Consider the following 18,782-nt stretch of genomic DNA (forward strand, 5'->3'; position numbering starts at 1 on the left):
CCTTTGGCTATTATTTTACTAATAAAAAAGGCTATTTGAATATCAGTTCCAACTCTCAATGGGTTGTTTTTATCATTCCAACGTACAAACAAGAGCAGCAAAAGAACATTCTGGACAGTATGAAACTAACAGGAATCTATAGCACAGAGAAAGAGTTCTCAAACTTCATTGCACCACTACCCCCTTCTGACAACAAAGTCACTATATGACCGAGGGGGGAGGGGCACAGCCCAAGCCATGCCATCTTGGATGGCGGGAGACGGGGCTATAGCGTGAGCTAATGCTGGCCCTGGCAATCTCATTAAAATGGGGTTGCGACCCACTTTGGAGTCCTCAGTATGAGAACCACTGACATAGACCTTCACAGTCTAGAGAGAACCTCTACCATTCCTGATCCAGTGCATTTCCAACAAATCCCTTGTAAAGCTGCACAGGGAACAGCACTCTACTGTCACATAATCCAAACTCCTTCCACAAAACAAACAACTCAAAAACTAAAAGCTGAAAATCACAGACCACATGCAATATAAACAAAGAATTAAAAGTCCATTGTAGCAGAGGGTGCAATTCTGCAGTAGCAACAGCTGAATGGCCCTCTTCCAAAACTCTAAGTGTTAAAATCAAATACTGTAGCCTGGGCAGTGCTGCTGAGAAAGCACCCAGGAGTCTCCAGTTGAGCCCTGGAGGGAACAGAGGAAAGAGGCTGCTGGTGGAGTCCTCAGTATCTCTACTAAAATCCTTCCTCATCCTCCCACATAGCCAGTGCAGACAATAGTGTTCAGGACTTGATCCAGACCTGGTGGGCAACTGAATCACAGCAGGGCCACTTTGTTCCTGGCTCATCTAGATGAAATCTCATCATGGCCTAGGGAGCACAAGATAAAACCAGAGATCTCACATTTGGGAAGATAGAGAGTGTACGGCTAATCTGCTGAGCCTGCCTCTGGGAAAAGTGAGAGGTGGAAGTCAGGTGGATATACACAAGAGCCTGGCAAAATTCTACAGCTAAGTATAGAGTTAAACACCATCCTTAACAAGTAACACAGGCAGAGGGTCCATCTTCTTCATGAAACTGATTAATGTCACATATAAGCCACAGTCCTCTAAAAAAGCTCATTTTAAAACAATTTGGTTGCCACTTGGCTGATCTGCAGAGGGATCTAGCTTTGCACACAGCAGGTGACTCACTCTTCAGGGAAGAATTCGAGGGTGCGGCTGCCAGAAGAGATCTGGCACATGGTATGACTGCGGCGTTGGCTGAACCCAGCCGCTGTTGGAGACTTATAGTGGATGTTCACCGACGGGTAGTTCCTCTTCGCAGGTGGGGGACTGGAGGAAGAGCTGAACAGGCGACTAAAGCTGGGAATGGAGAGAAGCCAACAAATAAGGAAAGAGAAGAGCAGAAGGACAATCTGCAACACAGATTCAAAATACGGAAGAAACAAGCACAAGAACAGGAGTCCTGAAAATCCTTCCATGGAATTGCCCAGGTTTGAGTGCAGTGATCCTTAGCACTAGATATGGGCTTATGTCTGTGTTTGGTTTCACCAGTGGAGGCTACCCTGTTCTGAATCAGTTATATTATGATTACTGTCCCTTGCTGTAAACTGATTCTGAGTACACGTGAGAGAGTCCATTCCACCTCTCCAGTCTCAGATGTAAGTAATCTCCACAGGATTTGTAAAACAAAAGCTATCTATAGTTTAGATCTGATTTCTGTTTTGCCTGGACCAATGATGTTTTTAGGGTAGAGTGGTTCAGATAACAGCTTAAATTTTTGGTTCATCTCTACTGAGATTCTGCTTCTCGTGCTATCTCGTGCTTCTCGTTACTAAAATAGTAACAGCAACACTATCCTCTTTTTAGTCTGCACAGACCATCCAGTAACTTACAATTGCCAAATGGTGGACTTCTTCTTCTCCTGGACAGATGGGTGCTCCCGGGAAGCTCTGAGGACAAATGTTTCAGACAACCATTAATTTCAGCATCAGACCAAGGAGATATCTCCCTTTTTACCCAGCTATCTCCAGTAATGAAAGGAGACTGGAGTAGATTGCGTCTCTATGTGTGTATGATGTGAAAACAAATGCTGTCAATTTAAAGTGGTACCAGTGGTATCAGCTCAAATCACTACCAGGGCCACAGTCAGCCCCTGGTAATTGTTTTCATTTTTAGCTGCAGCCACAGAGATTCATTAATCAGGGGCTATCTTTACTCCTCATGTTATACTTTCCCATGTTACTTTCAGGTTACATGTCACTTTCCCATGTTATAAGGCACATACAGGGAACTCTGCAAGATTCACCTTAGCCAGCAGGACCAACCCTAAACACAACCACTCAGGGCCTCCATGTAACCTTGACAACTTACACCCTCATTCTCAGCCCCAGCCCCAGCTACAGGAACCAGAAGAGCAGCTTTTAAGCATCAGAGACCCCACTATGTTCTGAGAACTTTCAGCAACTCACAACCTAATTTCTTTATTTGGGCCCCACAAATTGTAAGGTCCAACTTACAGACCAAACGTGTGACCAGATTGTGCCCCCTCCCACCCATTGTACAGGAACTCCCAGCCTCACCTGATCATCTCTGTCCACCTGACAGCTTCCTGTAGCTCCATTAGTCTCTCTTTGTACTGGTTGCGCTCCATCAGTACACGGGCCATCTCTACACGGGTAAAGCGGCGGCGCTGGGCTATGGGAATGTTGTCCTGCAGGGGGGAGGAGCACTGCTTCAGCCAACAAGAAATGGAAGGGGGTTGAGATTAGTAAAGAGGAAGTCAGGAGATGAAAGACACAATTGTCAGTTGTCTGCCTATCTTGATTAATGTTTTCCCTCCCACCTGAGGCTCTAACTGTAGCCAAATGGCTTCAGCAGCAGTTTGGGGACAAAAATCAGAGAGCACCATGTAACAGTATTTGTTCATGAAGGGGGGAAGAGATGGGAGGCATCCTGCTCATTTTCAATAAGAAGAGAAAATGATAGGGCAGGGGGAACTGCTGCAACTGATCACCAAGGAAAATGCTTTCCCTGGTCACCTGGCATGACTGCACTCACCTGCTCCCTCTCTCAGAGTCTGGCTGATTCTCTGGGGAGGATGCCAAGGAGGCACTTCCTCCCACTAACCACTGTGCAGCATGGGGAAAAGGACATGGTCAAAATTCCCACGTGCAGTAATTCCCCAGCTAACCAGTGCTAAAGGCTAAAAGTTAGGATGGAGCACAACAAGCATCTTGGGTTAGAACGGGCGCTCAGCTACCAGGAACAGGAAGGAAAAGCCATTTGTAAGGGGAGGATAGAACGTTGCGCATGATTCACTAGACACAGACTTGGGAGAGACTTGGGCACATAGTCCTTGCACTCAAAGAGCTCAGCACTAGGCTTTTACAGACTGAAATATACTAAGTGGTTCTAGTGGATCAACCCTCAAAATCTAAAATTCCAATGTTCTTAGTGGTTACCTGTCAAGTTAAAAAAAAAAAAGAGTCACCGAAAATGCAAGGCGCATACAATTACTGACATTTGAAAAACAACAGCATTTCTGTGGGGCTCAGCAGAATTTCCTGCCATATGGAGATCATTCAGGTAAGATGTCCAGCAAGTCACAAGCGCAGGGCTCAAGCTGGTTAGTTCCTCTCTGCCAACTCCCAGTAAGAAAAGGTTACTGATTGTCACTGGTTCTTCAAGATGTGATGCAGATGTGTATTCCACTGACACCCAGCACACCAAAGCCAGAGCCTGCCTAGCAGTACCTGTAGAGGGGTGGCGATCATGGCTGTGGGTCCTGGGGCCCCGGCTATATGGTCAGCACTGCCCTGACCTCCCTCAATTCCTTTGCATTGAAATCCCATGAGAGAAGACTCTGATGCACAGGGGATGGAGGGTGGGTCATGGAACACACGTCTCCATCACACCTTGAAGCACCACAATTACAGTAAGTAACCCATTTCTTCTTCGAGTAGATACAGATATGTATTCTGCTTAAGTGACTCATGAGCAGTACCCCAATCCGGAGGCAGGGCTCTGAGTCTACTGAAATAAAGATCACAGGATCACCCTTCTGTGGCTTGTGCTTGCTCTGGAAGATGCGGTAATAGCACAGTGGTCCATAAATGCATGGATGGATGACAACGTGGAGGCCCTGCAAATGTCCAGTATGGAAATGTCACTGAGGAACACTATCAGTGTCACTTGCACTCTCCTAGATGAGCCCGTATCTGCTGAGCAGGTGCAGCTGAAGTTCTCTCACATGCAGCCCTGATACAAGATTTTATCCATCTAGAGATGGTCTTTGCAGAGACTGCTTGCCCCTTCTTGCAGTCCGCATATGACACAAAGAGACGAGGCGAAACACGAAACCATTTAGTCTAGATAAAAGGCTAGACATCGCCTGACCTCCAGAGTATGAAGGCGCCGTTCTTCCAGGGTAGAGTGCGGCTTAAGGAAAACACCACCTGATTCAGATGAAACAGAGACCACCTTGCATAAAAACTTTGGCTGTGGTCACAGTGTTACCTTATCCTTGGAGAATGGAGTGCCACCATGGCATTGGAAAAAAATGACTTCCCTTGAATCAGGGGATGGAAAGCTGATATTGCTGCCAAATGCACTCTCAGTGAACTGAGCGCAGGCCCGATTTCTGAAAATGTAACAGGTTCTCCACGATGTCCTGGATGGAAGCCTCTGTCGGTTGGATCCCATGGGCCAAGAACCCCAACAAGAACCATTTCCATTTTGCTAAGTAGGTCATCCTACTGGAGGATTTCCTTCTGTTGAGTAGGACTTGTTGGACAGCATCCAAGCACTGTTCTTCCTCTTCATTTAGCCATGACGTGCAGGGAGCTGATCACAGGATGGAGGTTGAATTGACAGAGCAAGGAGATCTGAGAACCAGCACTGTCTCAGCCATGCTGGAGCAACAAGGATGAGCTTGGCCCACACTGCTTTGAGCTTGAGGATGACCTGAGGAATGACTGGAATAGGTGGAAAGCATGCAGAGGAGTCAATCACCAGCTGCAGTGGAAGATGTCGGAGGGAGCCTGGGTGGAGGCCACGTTGAGAGCAGAATAGCCAAGACTTCCTGTTTTTCTTCGTCAAAAAAAGGTTGATCTGGGGATACCCCATGTTTCAAAACACAACCCAGAGAACACTCTCCTTCAGAGACCACTCATGGCTCAGGAAGAAAACCCTGCTGAGATGGTCCATTAAGACGATTATGCTCCCCTGGCAAATGGGTTGCTACTGGAGTGATGTCTCCTTCAATGCAAAATTGCCACAGGTTGATTGCCTCCAGGCAGAGTAACTTGGAATGTTCCCCCATGCTTGTTCACATTGTACATTGCAGTGGTATTGCTGGGGAGTATATGAACCACTGTGTGTCTGATATGGTCTCAGAAGGTACAACATGCATTGTGGATGGCCCAAAGTTCCAACATATTGATATGGAGTGAGGCTTCCTGTTCCGACCACAGGCCCTGCACCCTCAATGAGTCCAGATATGTTCCCCAACCCAGAAGGGAACTGTCAGTAACAACAGACTTGGTCGGGGAGAGCCTCACAAAGGGGACTCCTTGGCACATGTTGTGAGGGTCCTTCCACCAGTGCAAGGAATCCAAGACTGGTGGAGGAAGGTGAAGCAACCTGTCCAGAGAATGCAAGGCAGGGCAGTAGACCATCCTGAGCCACATCTGAAGAGGGTGAAGGCACAGCCTGGTGAACTGGACCACTTGCATGCAAGAGGACATATGGCCCAACAGGCTCAGACATACATGGACTATCATGGAAGGCTGAGATTGCACACTGAGGTAGAGCTGTTTAATTGCCTCAGTTGGTCGGCAAGAATGCCCTCATCCTCATGTATTCTAACAGGGTCCCGATGAACTTGATTTTTTGAGTGGGAGCCAAGGTTGACTTTGCAGTGTTTAAAATGAGTCCCAGACGGTTGAGCAAATGCAACGTGGTGTCAACGTGGTCAAGAACCTCCTCTCTGGAGCTGCCCTTCAGCAACCAGTTATCAAGGTATGGGAACTCCCTTCCTCCTGAGATATGCCATGACCTTCGTCATGCATTGGTAAAGACTCAGGGGCCAGAAGAGAGCCTGAATGGGAGAACCATACAGTGAAAGTGACATTTTCCTATCACAAAACGCAGAAACTTCTTGTGGTTCAGTAGAATTGCCACATGAAAGTAAGTGCCCTGAAGGTCCAGAGCAGTGAACCAGTTGTTCTGTGACAGTGTGGGGAGGACAGTCGATAGAATGGCCATGCAGAATCTCATGTACTTGATGAATTTGTTGAGGCCACAAAGGTTGAGAATCCTGCCTTGAATTTCTGTATCAGGAAGTACTGGAAGTAAAAACTGTGCCCCCGGTGTTCTGGCAGAACCTCCTCCACCACTCCTGTCTTCAACAGAGAGCTGACCTGTTCGATGAGGCGGTGAGAGAGGTCCCTGCAGAGGACGGGGAAGGAATGTGGGAAGGGGGCATGGAGGTGAACTGGATTGCATAGCCTGATCCAATACTGTCTAGGACCCAGCTGCTGGAGGTAATCAAGTCCCAAGCATTGTAAATGGGGATGGAAAGGGCGGGGTACTGACTGGACCAATGCTCTGGACTAAGGAATCAAAAGCCTGTACTGAGGGAGGACACATGGACTGTCTGAAGCCTGAGCCCAACTGCTTCCTCTTGGGGGCTCTATCCCTCTTTCTAGGGTAGTCCTGCTGTTTCAGAGGAAAAGAAGTGCTGTGGACGATACTGTTGCTGCTGCATAGTGGCATCTTTGCACAGATGGCACGTACACTCCCAAGAACTTCAAAGCAGTCATGGAATCCTTGAAGGAGTGCAAAGTATCATCAGTCTTGTCTGAGAACAAGAAGTGGCAGTCAAAGGGTAAGTCCTCGATGGCTTGCTGGACGTCCAGAGCAGTCCCAGGTTTTGCAGCCAGGAAGTCTTCTCTCATAGTTACTGCTGAGGCCATGACCCTGGACTAGATGTATGCAACATCAAGGGCAGACTGCGGGGACATTCTGGCCACCAAACAGCCTTCCACAATGAATGCCCAGAACTTCTCACATGAGGCCTCAGGCAACTAGTCCTTGAATTTAACCATGGCTGACCAACTGACGAAATTAGACTTGCCCAGCAAAACCTGTTGATTGGCGATCCTCATCTGTAGGAACAATGAGGTATAGATCTTCCTGCCCAGAAGATCCACAGCTTGGAGTCTCTGTCCTTGGGGGTAAACTTGAACCTACCCTGCTGGGCCCTGTCATTTACCCCATTATGACCAGGGAATTTGGAGCTGTGTGGCAATAAAACTCCTCAAATCTCTGGATGGGAACCAAGTAGTGCTTTTCCATGCACTTAGCCACCAACCGTACTGAGGCCGGTATTCTCCACAGGGCTCTCCTCAGCTCAAGGAGCACATCACTGATCGGGAGGGCCACTCTCCTGGGGATGGCAGGCTTAAAATGTCCACCAATTTGTGCGTGTTCTCTTGGAGAAACTCCACCTGGATGCCCAGGGATGTGGCTACACAAAGCAAAAGGTCCTGGTACACCTTAAAGTCCTCCAGAATAGAAGGGGAGGATGAACCCGTCAGCACAGCATCATCCGGCAATGAGGACAAACATCTCAGCTGAGCCAAAACTGGCTCTCGCTCCCAGGAAGATGTACCCATGATGGAGGACTCTGGCAGCTCCACAGGGAGGAAGACCACTGCTGCCTGGGCCTGTCGCTCATCCAAAGCTACCACCATCGACCTGGTGGGTGACTTTGGCTTTGAACTTGATGAAGAGCAGGATCTCCACGAACAAGGAGTGTCACACTGAGTCCAAGGCCACTGATATGGATAGGGCATTGGAGGCCAGTAGGAGCCAGGCGAGGGACCTCCATCCCGGCCACGGGGCACATGCCAATCCTGGAAGCCATACAGGTCCACTGGTGGCCCCTGGACTTCATCGGGTGATGCAGAGTGCGAGGATGACGACTCCGACTCTAAATCAGAGCCCTGGGATCTCAGCAACATGGGCGGAGCGATGCCCAAGGAAGCTAATAGGCAGTCCAATTCACCTCTTGCCCAGAACGAGGCGGGAATCAGCACCTCCAATGAAGGCAGTACTGTTGTTATGCAGCATGCCGGTGCCACAGGCAGTGTTGGTCCCAGCACATATAGCTGTATCGAAGTACTCAAATGTGTCAGTGTTAAGGGCAGTGAGAGGTGCTATGGGAACACCTGCAGCATCAAGTGCAGCGGGCCTGAAGACCGCACTGATTCTGGTACCAGCTCCATGCCCTTTACGGGGAGGGGATCATCTAGGTATGGTCCCGAGGGGCACGAAGGTTCATCGGGATGCTCCACTGGAGGGGCTGCAGAAGGAGGGAGCCTTGGAAAGTCCTGGACCAACAGTGAGGACGAAATGGAAAGGCAGAGCAGGTCTTCTACAGCCTGATACGTCGACACAGTGGCTAATGGGTACCAGCATTGCCCTCATTGGTACCAGACTAAACAGACGCCCAGAGGCTGGAACCAGAGTCAATGGTATCAGGGTTCTGCCCTTCCCACTTGGTACCAGGGAAGGATCAGAGATACCTCCACCATCCTGTGAGCTGGAACCAGTCCACACTTTTCCTGGGGGAGGCAGAGGAGTCACTCCATGACCTGGAGCAATCCCAATTGGTCTTATGAGACCTCTTCCTTAGCACTGATGACAGAGAACAGCTCCTCCATCTCTTGGGAGAGGCAGCAGTGCTCTCTGAGTCTGAGGGTGATGTTCAGTCCAAGGAGGCCTTGGTACTGGATCAGGCTGCATGGCCTGTTCAAGCAGCAGCTGCTTGACGCAAAGGTCCCACGCCACCTGAGTCCAATTCTTGAACAATTTACAAAACCAAACAACACTCTTTAAGGTGGGGCTTGCTGAGACAAAGCAGGCACTGCATGTGAGGTCGCTGTTGGAAATTGCCCCTCCACACGAAGGACAGTGTTTAAACCCCAGTGAGTGCATTACCAGGGGACACTATCTATTAACTACCACTAACTAACTATCTATATACAATAAACTAGGCTAAGATTAAATGTGAGGTTGGGAGTCTACAACCACACAGAGCTCTGACTTCAGCCACCGGCGGTGGGAAGGAACTGAAGGGGGGTGGGGCAGCACTGCCTCACAAAGCCAGGAGAGGGACCATGAGTACAGTAACTCCTCACTTAACGTTGTAGTTATGATTCTGAAAAATGTAACTTACATTGAAACGATGTTAAACTAATCCAATTTTCCCATAAGATTTCACGTAAATGTGGGGGGTTAGGTTCCAAGAAAAATTTTTGGGGGCAGACAAAAGGCATTATATACTGTACAGTACTGTACTGTGGTTAGGCGGTGCTCCAGCTTACCCCACACAGGCACAGCCCACTACAGGCAAGGACGCTAGGAAGTACCTTGCGCAGCAGCAACGGCAGCTTCCCCCAGAAGAACAGGCACCGACTTTGCTGGGGGATGCTCCAGGCCCGCCTCTTCCTGTTCCCGCTCCACTCCAGGCCCACTTCTTCCCACCCCCACTCCACCTCCTCTCTGGAGCACGCCACATCCCCACTCCTCCCAGAAAATCCTAAGCGACGCCAAACAGCTGTTTGACTGCGGGGGAAGTGCTGGGAGGGAAGGGGAGGAGGCAGAGAAGAGGAATTTGTGCAATGCTCCCTTGTAAAGTTGCTGCTCTTCTACAGAATCTTACAAGGAGTGGACAGAGCAGGCAGCCAAACGACATTATAAGGGAGCATTGCACAACTTTAAACAAGCATGTTCCCTAATGGAGCAGCGACGTAACTTTGAAACAACGTTAAGCAGGAGGACGTTAAGTGAGGAGTTATTGTACTCTAAGGATAATGCTAGGCAAAGGTCTCCAGCTCCAGCTTCAGCTTGCTGGGCAAACATACTTAAATGGTGTACACATCTGCATCTATTCAAAGAAGAATCTCAATGTCTCCATTTGTAAAATGGCCAAGGCCCCCATTCCCTGCCAACAACCTTCTGTATGATCCCCTGAGGAGGATAACATAAGTAGGCCTTCTTTTAGTAGAGGCAAGTATGGCTGTTGTGGGCTGGTGTATCTGCATATGGACCAGAAAAGGGGAAAAGATCTTACATGCTACACTCCCCTGAGGGGAAGGGAAATGAGAGCAATGCATGATAAGTAGCAAAGACCTCCATGACAGCTGGGGAAAAAGGCTGCCTACAGGAAACCTTAAATATGTTGGAATCATGCTACCAGGAAGCAGCACTGGGTTTTGTCAATAATTGTTGATATCTCCATTTCAGCCCAAAAGACTGATGTAGGTCTTTTGGATGGTGCAGCACTACACCAAAATCGGCTAGTGGAAACTAGCAGGCTGAAGTCCTACCTTCTTCTCCTTGAAATTCACTCATCTGAGTGGCAGACAGAGGAAGTATATAACTGAAGAGGAAATTACTATTAAAAATCTAGTGGGAGTTGCATTTTATTTTATTAAAACATAGATCTATTAGCACAGCTCAGCTCAAAAAAGAACCCTTCATCCAGCATTCACAGGAGTGATTTGCAAACTTGCCATGAACTCTAAGCTTTCAATAGGCTAAATTCATCTCTGGTATAACTCCAGTTAAGTCAATGGAATTACACTAGTGATTAATTTGGCCCAATACTTTTCAGCCAATAAGAACAGAATGTCTTTTCTATGTGCTAGCGAGGAGATTTCCTGTCACATAAGAGGTGATATTTCCAGGTGGTATTTCTATCATTCCCTAGTTTGTCTGGTTTTTGGCTACAGCTGGGCTAGGTTGAAAAACTGGATATTCTTAACCTTAGCAAAAAACACCCAAAAAAATGACCACAGAACCATTGGACTGGACAAAATGGAGTAGATCACTGGTCCCCCTCCTCTGGCATCCTGCATCTGGAAGTGGCCAATGCTAGATAGTTCAAAAAAATTATGAAAAAAAGGAGTGTAAAAAAAGTTTTCTGACTCAAAATTGGGAGAATGTAAAGCCATTAGGTTAAAATGGTTATTGCTATGGAACTGGCTAGCGTTTTCAGATAAGTGCAAGAGACACTGCATAAAATCCTTTCAGGCTACAACATAACTAACATCATCAGACAAGCTCATCTGTGTAAGCACTATGATAATGGACTCCAGCACAGATTGTCCAGTTAAACTGATTGCAATTTGAATAAAGAGGAAAAATAGATGCTATGGGAGGAACACACTGAAGAGGACATTATTCTAGCAATGCTGAACAGAGTACTGATATACTCTGAAACCACCTCTTTGAACAGCAGGCACCCTGAGGACATGATTTGCTTAGTCACTGAGAAGGGATTCTCCCTGACAGCCTATGATTTGACATAAACAGAGGAAATCACATGCTGGACATTGCTGGCAAAGTTCAGCAGTAACAACCTAGGGTTGGCCAGCTTTGCCCTCACCATCAACAAGGACAGAGCGATCTTATCTCAGTGACTTTGAGCTACAATTCAGATAAAGTAATACAGAACAAGAATATTAACCCCCCTCCCCCACAGGCATTTTAATAATGTAATATACCAATTCTGTACAGAGATAGCTGCTTACATCCTCCACCTCTTCTTTGGGTTCTCTTCGGGCAACGATCACTTCAGATTTCACTCTAGAAAACAAGAAGAAATAAACAAACCAGAAAGTAATATGTTGGCAGCTGTTGCTGAACAGATTCTAAGTCACTCTTTGGAGAACTATACATAAAAGAGTATGAAAGTATAGAATATATTTACCAAGCCTCTTTCCCACTGTGACCTTGTGACAGATCCAGATGAGTGGGATACAGGAGTCTGGTAGAAGGCAAATATACTGGCCACTGGATGAACAGTTTTCTGTTCCCTGAGTGACCAGAGCAGGGGCTGCCCTAGAGCAATCAGGAACCTGCTAGAACCAATTAAGACAGGCAAGCTAATCAAGACACCTGGAGCCAATTAAGAACTTTCTAGAATCAATTATGGCAGGCAGGCTAATCAGGATACCTGGTTTAAAAAGGACCTCCCATCAGTTAGTAAGGGGGGGCGTGAGAAGGCGTGCTGCTGGAGGAGTGAAGAGTTCAAGCGTGTTCAGGCTTCAGGAGGAAGATCCTGCACTGAGGATAAAGAAGGTGTTGGGAGGAGGCCATGGGGAAGTAGCCCAGGGAGTTGTAGCTGTCACACAGCTGATACAGGGAACATTGTAGGCAGCTGCTATCCACAGGGCCCTGGGCTGGAACCCGGTGTAGAGGGTGGGCCCGGGTTCCCCCCATCCCCCAACTCCTGATCGGACACAGGAGGAGTTGCCCTGGTCTGTGAGAAACATCAGAAGGGAAGGTCTAAATTGGAAAGGGATTTGGCATGTTCCTGACCCACGAGGTGGGACACAGAGAATGCGGGGATTGTACTCAGTTTACCCCATGCTGGCCAGTGATGAGGTTAGCTGAGTGGATGGCAGGTTGGAGCCACTAGCAAAAGTGGCCAAACTGAGGGCTGCCATGAATCTCTGAGATAAGCAAATCCGCCAATAAGCGCAGGACCCACCAAGGCAGAGGAGGAACTTTGTCACAGACCTGTACAAACAAGCCACCATGGGCCTGATTCTGACAGTCTTACTCATGCTAAGTAGTACCTTAGGGTAAGTCTACACTACGGGATTATTCCGAATTTACATAAACCGGTTTAGCAAAACAGATTGTATAAAATCGAGTGCGCGCGGCCACACTAAACACATTAAATCGGTGGTGTGCGTCCACGGTCCGAGGCTAGTGTCGATTTCTGGAGCGTTGCACTGTGGGTAGCTATTCCGTAGCTATCCCATAGTTCCCGCAGCCTCCCCCGCCCCTTGGAATTTCCGGGTTGAGATCCCAGTGCCTGATGGGGCAAAAATCATTGTCGCGGGTGGTTCTGGGTAAATGTCGTCAGTCACTCCTTCCTCTGGGAAAGCAACGGCAGACAAGCATTTCGCGCCTTTTTTCCCTGGATTGCCCTGGCAGACGCCATAGCATGGCAATCATGGAGCCTGTTTTGCCTTTTGTGACTGTCACCGTATGTGTACTAGATGCCGCTGACAGAGGCGATTCAGCAGCGCTACACAGCAGCATGCATTTGCTTTTGCATGACAGCAGAGATGGTTATCAGCCATACTGTACCATCTACCATGCCATAAATTGGCAATAAGATGATCATGGTTACCAGTCCTTTTGCACTGCACTATCTGCTGCTGTCATAAGTGCCCCTGGCTGAGATCAGCCGGGGGTGCAAAAGCCAAAATTGGGAATGACTCCCTGAGTCAATCCCTCCTTTTTGGTATCTAAAAATAGAATCAGTCCTGCCTAGAATATGGGGGCAAGTGTACTAGAGAACCAGTGTATCATAGAACCAGAGAGCACAGCTGCTCTGTGTCAGATCCCGCAGAAATTATGAGCTGTATGCTATTCACAGGGGGTGCTCCTGCAACAACCCCACCTGTTGATTCCGTTCTCCCCCAGCCTTCCTGGGCTACCGTAGCAGTGTCCCCCCACTTGTGTGATGAAGTAATAAAGAATGCAGAAATAAGACACAGTGACTTGTTAGTGAGAAATGAGTGGAAGGCAGCCTCCAGCTGCTATGATAGTCCAGACAGGACATTAAGCAGTGGGGGGGAGAGGAGCCCAGCATCCCGCTGCTAGTCCAGGGACAATTGAATCTTTTCTTTACACATGAAGGGCGGGGGCTGACGGAGCTCAGCCCCCTGTTGCTATGATGAAGACGGTTACCAGCCATACTGCACCATCTACCAGGAAAAATCAGGAGTTTTTTACACAGGCGCCCATGGTCGACCTCACTGGATGCTAGTCAGCATGGTTACCGGTCCTTTTGCACTGCATCATGTGCCAAAAGGCTGATGATGACGTATTGCACCATCAGCCACCCATGGCGGGGGGGGGGGGAGCGAGGATGCTGGTGTTGACTGCTGCAGCATCGCGTCTATCTGCAGCATTCAGTAAAGATAGGGTGACATGTAAAAGAGTCAAGAGAGGATTGTTTTCCCTTTCACTTCTGGGGGTGGGTGTGGGGGGGCGTAAATTGCCGAGCTATTCCCTGAACCACCTGAACCACCGCAGACACTGTGTTTGACCCTAGAAGCATTTGGAGCTCAGCCGAGAATGCAAATGCTTTTCGGAGACTGCAGGAACTGTGGGATTGCTTGAGTCCTCCAGTCCCCGCTCCCTCCCTCCATGAGCGTCCATTTCATTCTTTGGCTTTCCGTTACGCTTGTCACGCAGCAGTGCGCTGAGTCCCTGCTATGGCGTCTGTCTGGAGAATTTTTAAAAATGATTTTGAATTTCGTCTTCTGTAACGGAGCGCTGATAGAACAGATTTGCCTGCCCTTACAGCGATCACATCCGCATGGTCCATGCTGGAGCTCTTTTTTTATTTTGATTTTTAACTGCATCGCCACACGTGCTGATTGGAGCTCCACGCTGGGCAAACAGGAAATATTCAAAAGTTCGCGGGGCTTTTCCTGTCTACCTGGCCACTGCATCCGAGTTCAGATTGCTGTCCAGAGCGGTCAGTGGTGCACTGTGGGATACCACCCGGAGGCCAATACCGTCAATCTGCGGCCACACTAACCCTAATCCGATATGGTAATTCCGATACTAGCGCTACTCCTCTCGTTAGAGAGGAGTACAGAAATCGATTTAAAGAGCCCTTTATATCGATATAAAGGGCCTCTTAGTGTGGATGGGTGTGGCGTTAAATCGGTTTTACGCTCCTAAAACCGATTTAAACGCGCAGTGTAGACCAGGCCTTAGGCCTGGTTTACACTATGATTTTAGGTCGAATTTAGCAGTGTTACCTCGATTTAACCCTGCACACAACGAAGTCCTTTTTTTCGACTTAAAGGGCTCTTAAAATAAATTTCTTTTCAGCGCTAATCCCCTCGTCAGGGGAGGAGTAATCGGCCTTGCCAGGTCAAATTTGGGGTAGTGTGGACGCAATTCGACGGTATTGGCCTCCAGGAGCTATCCCAGAGTGCTCCATTGTGACAGCTCTGGACAGCGCTCTCAACTCAGATGCACTGGCCAGGTAGACAGGAAAAGCCCCACAAACTTTTGAATCTCATTTCCTGTTTGGCCAGCGTGGCAAGGTGCAAGTGACTGCAGATCTCATCAGCAGAGATGACCATAATGCAGTCCCAGAATCACAAAAGAGCTCCATCATGGACCGAACGGGAGGTACGGGATCTGATCGCTGTATGGGGAGACAAATCTGTGCTATCAGAACTCTGTTCCAGTAAACAAAACGCCAAAACATTTGAAAATCTCCAAGGGCATGAAGGACAGAGGCTATAACAGGGACCCACAGCAGTGCCACGTGAAACTTAAGGAGCTCAGGCAAGCCTATCAAAAAACAGAGAGGCAAACGGCCGCTCCGGATAACAGCCCCAAACATGCCGCTTCTATGACGAGCTGCATGCCATTCTAGGGGGTGCATCTACCAGTACCTCAACCCTATGCTTTGACTCCGTCAATGGAGTAGGATGCAACACAGAGGCGGGTTTTGGGGACAAGGAAGATGAGGAGGAGGAGGAGGTTGAAGATAGCTCACAGCAAGGAAGCAGAGAAACCGGTTTCCCCAACTGTCAGAATCTGTTTCTCACCCTGGACCTGGAGCCAGTAACCCCCGAACCCACCCAAGGCGGGCTTCCGGAACCTGAAGGAGGAGAAGGGAACTGTGGTGAGTGTACCTTTGTAAATATTAGACATGGTTTAAAAGCAAGCGTGTTTAATGATTAATTTGCCCTGGCATTCGCGGCCAGTATAGCTACTGGAAAAGTCTGTTAACGTGTCTGGGGATGGAGCGGAAATCCTCCAGGGACATCTCTATAAAGCTCTCCTGGACGTACTCCCAAAGCCTTTGCAAAAGGTTTCTGGGGAGGGCAGCCTTATTCCGTCCTCCATAATAGGGTTAGTTGGGTTTGTGCTGCACGTTAACCCAGAAACTGCAGCCCCTCCTTTTAAATTGCCAACTCATTTTAAATGGCCAACCCAACGGCCGCTTGGTATGGGAAATGATGGCGTTGCTGTTTGAAACCATTCCCACATTATGAAGGTTAAAGAAGCCAAAAGACTGTGGCTTACCATGGCTGCCTGCAAGCCAAACTCTGTTGCCCGGCCCTGCGTGAGTGATCTCTCACACCAAACCTGCAGGCCCTCAATCAGAGGCAAAATGTGACCTTGTAACGAAAGCACATGTGCTATGTAACACAAGGTTAACAGCAAGGTTTACTGTGAAAGAGTGTACCCATTGTTAAATAAAATGTGTTTTATTGAACCAGCTGCATATGTTTCTCCTTCCCAGAGGCTTGCGAAGATTAGAAGGCAAAAAAAATGCACTCAGGATGAAATGTTCTCTGAGCTCATGCTGTCCTCCCACACTGATAGAGCACAGCAGAATGCGTGGAGGCAGACAATGTCAGAGTGCAGGAAAGCACAATATGAACACGAAGAGAGGTGGCGGGGTGAAGAGAGTAAGCGGCGGGCTGAAGATGATAGGTGCCATCAGCTTGCTGACAGAAGGCAGGAGTCAATGCTCAGGCTGCTGGAGGATCAAACTCATATGCTCCAGTGTATGGCTGAGCTGCAGGAAAGGCAGCAGGAGCACAGACCGCCACTACAGCCCCTGAGTAACAAACTGCCCTCCTCCCCAAGTTCCATAGCCTCCTCACCCAGACGCCCAAGAATGCAGTGGGGGGGCCTCTGGCCACCCAGCCTCTCCACCCCAGAGGATTGCCCAAGCAACAGAAGGCTGGCATTCAATACGTTTTAAAGTGCAGCCTTGTCCTTCCCTCTTCCCCCACCCCTCCCAGGCTACTTTGGCAGTTATCCCCTTATTTGTGTGATGAATTAATAAATGAATGTGAAGCAACAATGACTTTATTGCCTCTGCAAGTGGTGAACCAAGGAGGGGGGGATATTAAGGAGAAACAAACAGAACTTTCACACTGTAGCCTGGCCTGTCATGAAACTGGTTTTCAAAGCTTCTCTGATGTGTACCGCGCCCTCCTGTACTCTTCTAGCCGCCCTGGTGTCTGGCTGCACATAATCAGCGGCCAGGTGATTTGCCTCAACCTCCCACCCCACCATAAACGTCTCCCCCTTACTCTCACAGATATTGTCGAGTGCACAGCAAGCAGTAATAACAATGGGAATATTGTTTTCGCTGAGGTCTATCTAAGTCAGTAAACTGCGCCAGCGCTCTTTTAAACGTCCAAATGCACATTCTACCACCATTCTGCACTTGCTCAGCCTATAGCTGAACCGCTCCTGACTACTGTCCAGGCTGCCTGTGTATGGCTTCATGAGCCATGGCATTAAGGGGTAGGCTGGGTCCCCAAGGATAACTATAGGCATTTCAACATCCCCAACCGTTATTTTCTGGTCTGGGAATAAAGTCCCTTCCTGCAGCTTTTGAAACAGACCAGAGTTCCTGAGGATGTGAGCATCATGTACCTTTCCCGGCCATCCCACGTTGATGTTGGTGAAACGTCCCTTGTGATCCACCAGTGCTTGCAGCACCATTGAAAAGTATCCCTTGTGGTTTATGTACTCGCTGGCTTAGTGCTCTGGTGCCAAGATAGGGATATGGGTTCCGTCTATCGCCCCACCACAGTTAGGGAATCCCATTGCAGCAAAGCCATCCACTATGACCTGCACATTTCCCAGAGTCACTACCCTTGATGTCAGCAGCTCTTTGATTGCATTGGCTACTTGGATCACAGCAGCCCCCACAGTAGATTTGCCCACTCCAAATTGATGCCCCACTGACCAGTAGCTGTCTGGTGTAGCAAGCTTCCACAGGGCTATCGCCATTCGCTTCTCAACTGTGAGGGCTACTCTCATCTTGGTATTCTTGCCCTTCAGGGCAGGGGAAAGCAAGTCACAAAGTTCCATGAAAGTGCCCTTTCGCATTCCAAAGTTTCGCAACACTATGCGGTCCCACCAATCTGTGCTTGTTTCCCGGGCCCAGAATCGGTGTTCCACAGCATGAACATGCCCAATTAACACCATGATGTGCACATTGCCGGGGCCTGTACTTTATAAGTTTACGTCCATGTCCTCATCACTCTTGTCACCGCGCTGCCGTCGCCTCCTCGCCTGGTTTTGCTTTTGCAGGTTCTGGTTCTGCACATACTGCAGGATAATGCGCGTGGTGTTTACAGTGCTCATAATTGCAGCAGTGATCTGAGCGGGCTCCACATTCCCAGCGCTATGGCGTCTGCGCTGAAAAAAGGCGCAAAACGATTGTCTGCCATTGCTCTGACGGAGGGAGGGGCAACTGATGACATGGCTTACAGGGAATTAAAATCAACAAAGGGGGTGGCTTTGCATCAAGGAGAAACACAAACAACTGTCACACAGAATGGCCCCCTCAAGGATTGAACTCAAAACCCTGGGTTTAGCAGGCCATTGATTTCACGGAGGGAAGGAGGGAGCAAATGAATACAAATGAATACAAAACAAATCTGGTCTATTTCTTGTTTTGATCCACTCCATCTTATACATCTTAGGCTGGAAGCAGACGGTGCAGTACGACTGCTAGCCATTGTCATCTCCTGGCTGCTCACCAGAAGCCGGTGCAGAACGACTGCCAGCAGGACTGAGTCTCCAGGAGACGAAACATAAAAAGGGAATGATCAGGCTGAGTCACTCCCATGTCTGCCCAGGCACCCCGACCGACCTCACTGAGGTCAGCTAAAAGAGCACCCAGGAGTATG

At 48.6% G+C, this 18,782-nt stretch overlaps 1 protein-coding gene across 26 annotated transcripts in view; it reads right to left on the minus strand.

Moving 5' to 3' along the window:
* The window catches only part of MAPK8IP3 (mitogen-activated protein kinase 8 interacting protein 3), a 187,681-nt gene that overhangs the window by 58,757 nt on the left and 110,142 nt on the right, over positions 1-18,782 (minus strand). For 12 of the 26 annotated variants that reach the window (XM_044979854.1, XM_044979873.1, XM_044979858.1 and 9 more), the window contains 4 exons: positions 11,574-11,655; positions 2,580-2,731; positions 1,893-1,949; positions 1,189-1,359 (listed from right to left, as the gene is read on the minus strand). In XM_044979854.1, the coding sequence (XP_044835789.1) occupies positions 1,189-1,359; positions 1,893-1,949; positions 2,580-2,731; positions 11,574-11,655 (462 nt within the window). The remainder of the gene's footprint in view (positions 1-1,188; positions 1,360-1,892; positions 1,950-2,579; positions 2,732-11,573; positions 11,656-18,782) is intronic. The other 14 variants (XM_044979863.1, XM_044979850.1, XM_044979847.1 and 11 more) reach the window with 5 other exon arrangements.

Source organism: Mauremys mutica, chromosome 11, assembly GCF_020497125.1.
Source record: "Mauremys mutica isolate MM-2020 ecotype Southern chromosome 11, ASM2049712v1, whole genome shotgun sequence".
Classification (NCBI taxonomy): domain Eukaryota; kingdom Metazoa; phylum Chordata; order Testudines; family Geoemydidae; genus Mauremys; species Mauremys mutica.